The 11105-nt window shown below is 37.9% G+C and overlaps 1 protein-coding gene across 1 annotated transcript; it reads right to left on the bottom strand.

Annotated features, from left to right (window-relative positions):
- Positions 1 to 9606: 9606 nt before the first annotated feature.
- LOC108060288 (uncharacterized) lies at positions 9607 to 10645 on the bottom strand. The gene has a single exon (XM_017145931.3). The coding sequence runs from the start codon at positions 10504 to 10506 to the stop codon at positions 9790 to 9792; it is 717 nt and encodes a 238-aa protein (XP_017001420.2). The 5' UTR covers positions 10507 to 10645; the 3' UTR covers positions 9607 to 9789.
- Between the last annotated feature and the right edge of the window lie 460 nt (positions 10646 to 11105).

Here is an 11105-nt window from a genome sequence, read left to right as displayed (position 1 = left end):
ATTTATATATTAAGGTGTATGTAAATAAATTTTAAAATTTAATAAACATTTTTGTTTCATATTTAAATCCTTGTTTATTAAAAAAAAAAAACTGTTTATAAATTTACAAATAAATCGGAGGCTAGAGTATTTCCGCTCCGTTGTGCTGCGAAGGCAATGAGGTGCCTTTCTTGTTTTGAATAAAATGAAAAATTTGTAAACGTTCGCGATCTCATATGACGAAACGGGACATGCAAACTACAAAGGACGAGCAATAACAACAACGCGGTAACATGAGGGCCATTTCCACACTGCGAGTGTGTGTGTGTGCCGCCAGATTGCCGCAAGGTAAAAAAGAAAAAAGAGAAAAAAAAAAGTGCACACAAAATCAACGCAACGCGAGTATCTCGCATGTCCTGTCCGTATGTGCTGTCCGTATGTCCTGTGTGCGTATTTCTACCTATTTGGTTTCTCTTTTTATTCATTTTTTTGCATATCACAGGGGGTTGGAATCATCATTTGAATAATTCGACATTTGCGGCATCCTTTTCCCGAGTCCTTCCACCTTTGATTTCCACCTTTCCACGCGCCACAGCCGCGCATCGAATGACGAAAATTTCGTAATAAATAAATAATCCTTTTCCCCCTTTTCCCTCACTCGGTGGAAAACTGAACTGGGCTGAAAAACTATGCCACGGCAGCGGGGAAAATTCGCTCGCAATTTGAAATTATGGATGAAAAGAAATGAGGCCATGCAAATGTGCGCTCGTATGTAGATACAATGTGGGTATTAAGGGTTGTGTGTTTTTTTTTAGGGAAAAGGGAAAAAGGCAAGGGAAAGGGTAGGTGCTGGTGCCAATATCCGGAATCCGGACCTCATAAGCCGCATCCCAGTTTTCCCAACGCAACGCACAACACCTGGCCAACATCATCCATCGGCAATCGATATCCGCGGACAGTTGCTAGCCCAAAATTCGAAATTCAATCGGATGAGCATGAGGATGCGGGATCTCGAATTATACATTTAGATATAGGTACATCCCAGGGTCGGGGGCAAGAAATTCGATTGATCCAAATTGATGAGACCGCCAGAAAGGTGAAGTTAACATTTAAAACGTTGCTACAAAACTTCAAGATATCAAGAAAATTTAAATACATTTTGTATAATTATGAGTACTGGTAAATAATTATAAGAATAATTAAGTGTATTCAATTTGCTAATTTAAATTTGATTTAAAAATATTAATCTTCTAATGTAGTAAAATTATTTTTTTTATAAAAATATTTTAAATTTTAAGACGCGAATAAATAATTTTAGTTGCATTTTTTGTAAGTCACAAACACATTAGGTATTTAATTAACCCAATTAAATTTCCAATTACTTTCAATTTAATTTTCAAAAAAATCTTTAATAATCCAAACTTCTACCAAACTTTTCTCAGTGCACGGCACTAGGCATTAGCATCGTTAAATTTGTGTATTCGAAAACAGTTTTTCAAAAATGTATGTTTCATTCTTTACGCTTCTGTCGTTTTGCAACCCCAAAAACAAAAAAAAACGAAAATCAGCGAAATTTGCCTGTTGTGCCATTTTTTAATTTTTCGCCTTTTGTCATTGTCCTTATGCGTTTTTTCGTCTGCCTCCCCTGTAACCCTCTAAAGCCCTTAACCCTTTTTTACCCACCCATCGTAGAGACCCTCGACCCAGACCAATTGCAATTGCAGTTTCGCCAATGTGCCGGAAAATGCACAAAATCGCATAAAAAGGGGAAAAGGGAAAATCGGGAAACCGAAATCCCAAAACCCAAATCCATCAAGAGGTGTACGTACAGTACAGTACGGCGACCTTATCCGATCCGATTTTGCGATTTCGCTCAACTCATTAACCACTTGACTAATTGCTATAACTCGAATGGAATTTCCCCTAGTTTTTCGCATCGTTTTTTTCACCCAAAAAAAAAAAAACTCGAAAGAGAGACAATCACAATGGGATTGGCGCCTTATCGCATTACACGGACTCCTGTTTTGGCTTTGTGGCCCTAATCGCTGCCTTCACACCTTTAACACAATGCGGCAGCATCCGCACAGCCTCAAGTTCACACGCACTTTGAACCCAAAAACAGGATTCCCTTTCTGTAGGAGAGATGTGATGTGGTCCAGGTTCTCGGGTTCAGCATCCCCTAACCTCTCTCTATTTCTCTTCTGTTCTTTTTTGGGGTAAAAAACCAAGTTTTTGACATTAAACTGCAAACATGATGTTATATAATACACATAATTGCTCGGCTCATGGGACGAGAGACAGCATCATTCATTGGCTCATTGGGAAGTCCGGGCCGGGAAGTCAAGGACCCTTGAAATGATCTGAAAAAAATCCCTTTTTCCCCTCACTCTTCTCGCTCTGTTCTGTTTTCATTTATTATTTTTCCACCAATTTTTTGTCCTTTTTTTTGGGTGTTTTGTTGCTCATAAATTGCCGCTAAATGGCGAGCAGGGGGTAGAGCCATAGAGCCTGTCATTGGTTTGTTTAGGGTTTGATGTGTCAATATTTGACAGATCAAATTGATATTTATACGTTTATGGTATAATACTAGGCGACTCCCCCTCCTCCTCGATGTGCGTGTGTTTTGGCAGCGGCTACTTAAAGCCGGCTAATTGTCTGATTAATGAATTGGCCGGAAAGAGAAGGAGAGAGATAGAGAGTGGGAGAGAAGAGGTCAATTGGCAGACCAGGGGTCATTGGTGGGTTAATCAATTGGTGGGGGAGGAGGCTATTCGATTTATCGAACGGAATCCATAATATTTTTATGATTAATAAGCTATTTAATGGCGGTTTGTTTTCAATTTATAATATATATTTTTTTTTTGTTAAAAATGTGGGCATTTTTTAGAAGTTTGATATTATTATTGTGGTTTATTTTTTAAATTTAATATAAGTTTATATTTCAGGTAAAAATATGTGTATTTATATAAAAAATGTATATATTAATTTAAATGTTATTTTTTACAAATACCTCTGTTTTCTTTATAAAATTATGTCAAAATAAGATTCTAAATTAAATAAAGAAAATATATATTTTCTTATGTCTATACATTTATTTATTTATTTTCATTTAAGTCGGTCACAACGTTCAGCCTTCACACTTCAAAGTGAATGATTTGAGTTATGATTGATGATTATTTTTTTTTGAAAGATGATTAATTATTTCTAGGGAATTTTGATATTATAAAAAAATATATTTAGCTACAAGTATTTTTAAAGGTTACTGATTTTTAATGGGTACATTTTGCTAAAAGAGTTTATTGAAGATATCCTAGATCCTCAGCATAGACCATCCACTTACCACCCCTTACCTTTCGAAATCCTTGAGGCAACCCCGTAGAAAAAACCGATTGTGGATCAATCATCTTGTTAGGGAATGTGCCGTTGTGCCATTGTGTTGTCCTCTGCTCTAAGGACTTTGCTATCCTGCGAGCCTCTCGGCTGAACCTGCGAAATTAGGGATCACAGCTGGCCAAGGACCAAGGACCTCTGAGGAGGATCGCCACCCCTTCGTCCTTAAGACCCCTTGCCGAGGGATGACGCCTCTGTCGCGGTCGGCAGCCTCCGTTATCCTTCGAAGGATCTTTGGTTAGGATCCCTCCGTCTTTTCGCTGCAGCAACTGTTACCTTTTCCTTTTCACCTCGAACGGGCTACCTAATCATTATAAATTATAGCTGTGGTGGCCTCGAAGGGGTTAACAACTTTCTCACGATCTATAAAAAATAGAAAAGAGGCTGCCTGGAAATCCATTAAAAAACGGATCGAAGGAATGCAATATTTTCTTTGTTATAAATTGTAACGGGTTTTTGGGTCCCCTCTAAAAAAATTCGGAACCCATTGACTGACGTTCGACAAATGGGCAAAAGTGTTTGCAAAGGTTTCTGTCACTTGGATTTATGATCGAATTTTGGAAAAACGCAAGGGATTAGGGGAAAATTTCGGATAACGCAGATTTCGTTTTTCTTCATTACTCACTATTGTATAATTTTCGATTATAACATAAATTTCAATAACTCTGCTTTAAGTTTATAATTTTTCCCATTCAAATATCTGAATATCTTATCCACAAAAAATCTAAATGTTTTTGGCAACTTTTCCTATTTCCAGTTTTATTTGTTTATCGTATTTATTTTCGTTATTATTATTTTTATTGGCATATGGGCTATTCTGTCTGTCTGTGTGACTGAGTGCAGCCACGGAAAAGTGTATAATTTCATTTATGTCCTGCCCCGAACCTTTCGTCCTTGTGTCCTTGCGGAATTTAGCCAGCAAATGTAACAAACGCAACGCGGGCAAAAAACTAATGCGAAAAAGCTGGGAGAAAATTTCCAAATGAAGCAGGACCATGTAAACTGGATAACATTTCAGCGGCATCGGGTCCAAGGATCCCAGGATCAGAAAGGGGGGAGGGGGTGAACAGGAGCAGGACTCAACGATGAAGTTGCTACGGAAATTCGTTATTGTGTTACCACAGGCGATGTGTCTGTGTCCCAATGTTGCCCCATCACCCATCCACCATAAACCACCCACCACCCACATCAACATCCACAGTTCCTAATAACAACAGCTTACAGTGGGATGAAAAAGTAGTCTATCTATCAAATTATTATATTATTTTGAGTAAAAAATAATCTTCGATATATATAAAAATCTCTTTAAAAGAATAAGCATCGAGAATATTACCAAATATTTTTACTATGAGTAGGTTTAAGTTAAAAACTGATTTCTTACAAAATTAACAGCATCAGCTCCAAAAAAAAATTAATTTCTCCAGAAAAAAGTATATATTTTCCCATATCTTTTTTCTTTTGAAATAAATGTTTACCCAATTATATTTTAAAAAATTCTACTTCTAAGATATTCCTGAAAATCCCAGTGTTTCAACCACAGTTTGCCAAAGAAACAAGCAGCGACGCACGGCGCCGGGCACCTTTTTCCGTATTCCTTTTTCCTTTTCGAAGGAGCGACCTTTGCATGCACGACAATATTTTAATATGCAAAATTTCAAATACAACGAACACACACACGGACGCAGACGCAGGACCTGCCTTTTGGTCAGGACGACAGACGACAGAGGACAGAGGTCCGTTGAAAGGGATGGAAATGGCGAAATGGGAATGGGGATGGGAGTGCCAGTGGTATCCAATTCAAAAATTTTGCAAACCAACCGGGCGGAATCGGCAAGGACGACGGAACGCCACACGGACAGTTCGTCCTGTTTCTCTCTTTCATTTCATTTCTTTTTTCATTTTTTTTTTCATTTCCTCTTCCGCTGGGCGGCGTCCACCGAAGCGCATCATCAACAAGGAGCACACACCCACCCAAACACATACAACCATACACATGTGAAGCGGTCCAAAAAGGACCCCAGCAGTAAGGACTCACACAGGACGAAAATATCACCTGATATACGAATCAAAATTTCATTTAAAGATATGAATTTGTTGGTATTTTTATGGAATAAATATTTTTGTTAATTTTAAAAAAACTTTTTATATATAAATATTGTAATTTTAATTTTATTATTAATAATTTAATTTATTAATTTAATTATTTTTTAAGTTTGAAAAACTATCAATTTTTGAAGAGGTAAGTACTTTTTGCAGTGCAAACCCTTGCCACCCCATGCAGGTGGTTTCGCTGGCTTAGTGGCATATTGCGCTGACACAGGAGCTTCTTCTCTATTTGCCTGCTGGGTCGCCTTGCCTCTTGACCAGTTATCCTTGCGAGGACCTCCCCTCCTCCCCACACCCCGCTTAAACCCACCCATGTGTCAGGCAGTCAATCAGAGGTCCTGCAGATCCTGATTTACGCAGGTGGGCTGCCATGGGCATTGTTGTTGTTCTTGTGGCCAGGACATTTGATGTGGGATGTGGGGTATGTGGGTCCCATATGTATCACGTAGTCAGTCGCCGTGCGTACTATGTAACCATAACCACCTTTATTTACATAGGCATTGGGCCGTGGTGGATGGAAATCTGATTTTCCTTTTTGTATTTTCTCTTTTTTTTTGCGTGCCAGCCATAATGTGTTTGCCTGGACAAATATTTTGCGCAGTCTGTGGCTTAAGTTGGTCAATGGAGTGGAGTTGAGCAACTGCCATGATGCGATGAACTGACAGGACACATCTGTTTGGGGCTTGCGAAATTATTGGCAAATATCACAAGAAGTCAGCTAAAGAAGACATGCAATTTTAAGTTTGTTATACGAACTTTAATTGCATTATTAAGGCAAGATTTTAATGGGTAATTTAAAATTTAAATTAAATATCTATCAACAACAGTAGTTGGTAAAATGAATAAATCAAAAGAAAGAAAAGATTTTAAATGGTTAAGTTCACTTAGAAAAGGTTTTCTAAAACTTGTGTCCTTTTGGTTTGATATAAGGTGTTTTTGTAAAAACAAATAGAAGTAATTAAAATAAATAAGAGGGCGATTTTTAGATAAGTTAATATTTTAAATTAGTATCTTTAGCCAAGTATACCAATACCTATAAAATAAGAAGTACATTAAATTGAGCGTTAAATTGAATACAAGTCTTTGTGACTGTAATTTTATTTATACACATTTGTATTCCAATATTTAGGTATGAATTTATCTATATTTAAAGTGAAGCTCCCGTTTTGCACTCCAATGATGGCATTTAATTGTCCAATCGATTTAATATTGTTCTTCGCAGGTGGACGAGTATTATTAAGGATGTTGGGCTGCTGGGGATTCCAATTGGAATGGTGGAACAAACACAAAGGCTCCCAGGGAAATCGCCAACTTGCATTTGGCGCCCCGCAGGAGAAGGAATAAAAGGATGTTTCGGAATTGAATGGGGATGGGTAAGGCAGCGGCAGGACTCCCGGTGCCGTTTCGTCGTTTCCGAATGATATGATGCGTGCCTCACATGTGTATCAGTATATATATATAGATATATATAGTACGCATTATATACCGAGCAAAATATATACATTCATGTGTGTTGTTCAGGTTGTTTTTTGGAGCGTGTGGCCGTGTTGTTGTTTTGACAACCGGCGAGACAAAAGGAGCAGGACACCAAGGACCATGGACCATGGACCGTGGAGCGTGGCAAGTGGTTGGCGGGGAGCTGGGAATATTTAACAGGAAGAAACCAATAAAACCTAATGATATGAAAAAATGCAATTTTCTGAAACTCGAACGAACGAAGGCAAAAAACGAAAGGGGAGCGGAAGCACAACACACATACTAAGAAAAAGGGGGCAGTCTTTCGTCGTGTCGCGCCTTAAGTACCGTTCACACAAGGTTTGTTATTATATAAAAAAAAATCTTAAATATTTATAATATTGTTTTTGAAATTTTAAACTAATGAAGTAGGAAATGTTTCAATATTTCACTATTTTACATATTTTTTCAATTTTAATAGGTATCAAAATCAATTAAAAACTTTTAAATATTAAATATTATTTTATTCGAAATTAAATCTAAGCTTTAAATATTATTTAATGTTTCTTCATCTTTCTTTAACTAATATAAAAAGGTGTTATAGTATTTCCCATTTTAAGTAATAGTTTATTTTCCAATATAATATATATTTTCATGTATAAACAGGGCTTAACTTTGATTTTCCGCTTCAAAAATCACAAACATCCAGAGCAGCGGCGTGTGTCTTTGGCCAACTCGTCCTTCGTCCTTCGTCCTACCACCTTACCGTCTTCTTCACCGCAGCCTCCTCCTTCGATTGTCCCCCGTTGTCATATGTGAAGTTCTCGTCGCGTTTGTGGATTTTATATTACCGACAAGAAGCGAAAAAAAAAAATTGAAACGCGAACTTGGCTTCAAAAGGAATTTTTCCCGTGGTGTGTGGAGGGGGGTTTTTCTCTCAAATGATAGACAACGAGAAAACATAAACATGGCACCCAACACTTGTCGTCCGCTGGCCTGGCAAATGGATTGGGTAAAGGAAAACCCATGGAAAACCCAAGGAAAACCCCCAACCAATGCCCAGTATTATACATAAATGAAAATGTATTACCGCTAAACGAAGGCGGGCAGCGGCCAGAAGATAGCAGACATGTAAGCAATTTTCCAAAGTACTTAGTCAGCAATTTTAACCCCTTTTCGCTTTCGCCGGGGGTTTACCCGCCCTTTGACCTCTCTTCTCGGGGTGACCACACACATGAGAAAGAAAAAAAAAATAAAAAAGAGAGAGAAAAGGCGCCCACGCATGGCTCACTGGAGATACCAGGGGTTATGTTATGTCCTGTCACTGGCTACAAGGATACCGATAAGCCAGCCACACCCACTAGCCCACCATCCACCACCCACCGCCCCCTTTTTGGACCACCCAGCCATCCTGCAGAAAAACACATTTTTTTCTTTCGCCAGCGGTTCGCATTTATTTATTTCCATTTTTTTAACACATATTAAGCCGCAAAAATATTGCCTGTCCTTTCCACTTCGTTCTCTTTCATTTTTTTTATTTTGGGTGGTGGTCCAGAATTTGCAAAAGACTCAAAAAGTGCTAGTGATACACTTGAATGAAAATAAATATTTTTACATATTAGTAAGTAATATTATTTAAATTTTTCTAGTTTTAAGGGGGCAGAAATAAAATTATTTCTTATAAAATAAAAGTTCCTTGCGTCTCTCGAAGTAAAATAAATATAATATTTCAATTAAAATTTACATTTTAATAGAATATTAAATTACTATTCAATCAAATTTTTTTTTTTCAATTTTATTAGGTAATTTTTTTGATAAATAATTATAACTAGTTTTATTTTAATTTTTGTAATTTTTAATGGACAGAAAATTAAATTCTTTTTTACAAAAATATTTAAATAATCAGTTGATATACGAATAAAAATTCTTTTTACTTTACTAATCAATCAAAAAGAGTATTTTTCAGCCTTTTCTTTCAGTGTAAGAGGCGAGTGGCAAATGGGGACTGGGAATATTCTAGCTGGTCGTCTAATTCAGTCGATAGCCATTCATTGGAAACGCTTGATTGATGCTCTGGCCTTGTCTGCAGTTCGTTGATAAGCGGCAAAGACTATGCGACTCTTAACCCCACGCAGCCCCTGTCCTTCAGCCACCCCCTTAACCCCCCATCGCCGCTAGAAATGTAACCAGGCTGATTTTTACAATTGCTTGCGATTCAATTTTTCACTTTACATATTTCATGGATTAGACGACTTCAACGGTGGGTTTTTTTCATCTTCAAGGGGATGGAGCGGATGTTGTTGCGGATGGATATGGAAACTAGCATAAATGGAAATTGCTTTGCCGGGGGTTAAGCCAGTGGGTTTTGGTTCTTTGGGAGACTCCGAAGATGCCTTTTATTTTATGGTTTCCACCTTGTTTTCTCCTTATTTTATATAATCAATTTGATTACTTTTAAATTATTTTAAAAAGGGTTTTACAATAGAAAATAAAAGATAAATATTTAATATTATGTTTTTTTAATGATTTTAATATTATTTTAAAATTATTTATGATATTAACGAAAAATCTCTAAAAAACATTAACAAATCATTTTATTTTAATGAATGCTAAAATTGTATTCTTTTTAAGGTATTCAAATTTGAACCTTTGATCTTAAAGTAAAACTTCATAGGATAATTTTATACTCTGAATTTATTTACACTTTTTGATGGCTTCGGACCAAACATCCTATAAATCCTATAAAGTATAAACACTCTTTGGAAATTCAGCTCAAGAGTTAGGCAGATACGAAGGAGACTTCCAGGGGGTCTTCTACCTTATAGAGGGGGTTTCAATTTTTTTGTTTTGACTAACAATTTAATGCTGCTGCTTGCGACGTCGGGCATCCTCGAGTTTCTTCAGATATTTGGCGGCGATGGTCAAGATGGAGGGTTCCTCCACATCCGAGAAGTTGGTATCATCGTCGTCGTCATCCTCATCGAGGCGATTGTGATCCATTTGGAAGGTGGGTGGCGGAGGGGGAGCCAAAGGTGGGTTATTTCCGGATGAAGAGGGCGAACTCTTGACCTGATTCTCCCGATGGATGGGTATCACGGTGATTTTCTGCGTCTTGGTCCTGGGTTTCTTGACCAAATGATCCTCGGGGGCGAAGGTCACATGCTCCTTCATGGGATTGGTAGTCTTCTTGGGTTGTCGCTTTTTAAGAGTGGCTAACCTCAGAGAACTGGAACACTCGGCTGTGGCCTTGGTCTCGGAATACTTGAGATCCTTGTTGTCCTTTCTATCCCCTATTCCCCTCTCCCTCTTTCCTTTCCCAGATGTTGAGGCCAAGCCACTGCCCCCCGCCACCCGCTGATCCAGGATCTTTGTAACCCTTTCCTCAACCATCTGATCAATGGTCGCAGTTAGTTGCTGCAGCTTCTCGTCGATGACCTCATTCACCGCCGTCCTTATAGCCACATATATCTCATTCATATACTTGTTGCGGGTACTTTCCGACTGCGAACGCGGCCTCAGCTTGTCCAGCACATCCTCGGTGATCAGAGCAAAGCGCAGCTTGGTGGCCTTCGACATGATTACCAGAAAAATAAAGAGAATAAATTTTGTTAACTTTGAAATTTTGTTGTTATTTTTTTTCTATAAAAATGGGAGCGTTGGAAAATTGTTACTGAACTTTGCCGTGGCTTTTACAGCTCTGATCAAATCAAACTGACTGCAGACTGAAGGCTAAACTCAAGGACTACTACAGCCAAAAAAGAAACTTGATATGAAACGATGATCGATTTTACGTTACGTGGTATCAATTTTGACTTGATATGCTCGAAATTGAAACAACTGGCGAGTTCGAATTTCGAATATGTTTTTCTCCCTCACACTTATGTTACTTTAAGCGCTATCTCGCTCTAATTCGAATCTCCGAGAGAGATAAATTGGTTCTGCATGGTAAAAACGAAATGCCAGAATTTTACCATATCGATTTAACCGCGACTTGTTTTTTTTATGTGTATATTTGATATGTTTTTTGAACGTGAGTGGTTTATTGTTTGGTTTTTTATTTGTTTCTCCACGTTGACATGTGACAGGTCGTGGACTCATTGTTCGAGAAGCGAAACAAAGGACGAGTGATTTCAATTAGGCGAGTTGAATAAGTCAGAGTTTCTGACCGTGTGACA

The sequence above is a fragment of the Drosophila takahashii genome, chromosome X (genome assembly GCF_030179915.1).
Source record: "Drosophila takahashii strain IR98-3 E-12201 chromosome X, DtakHiC1v2, whole genome shotgun sequence".
Lineage (NCBI taxonomy): Eukaryota > Metazoa > Arthropoda > Insecta > Diptera > Drosophilidae > Drosophila > Drosophila takahashii.
This window is presented reverse-complemented; position numbering and strand designations above follow the sequence as displayed.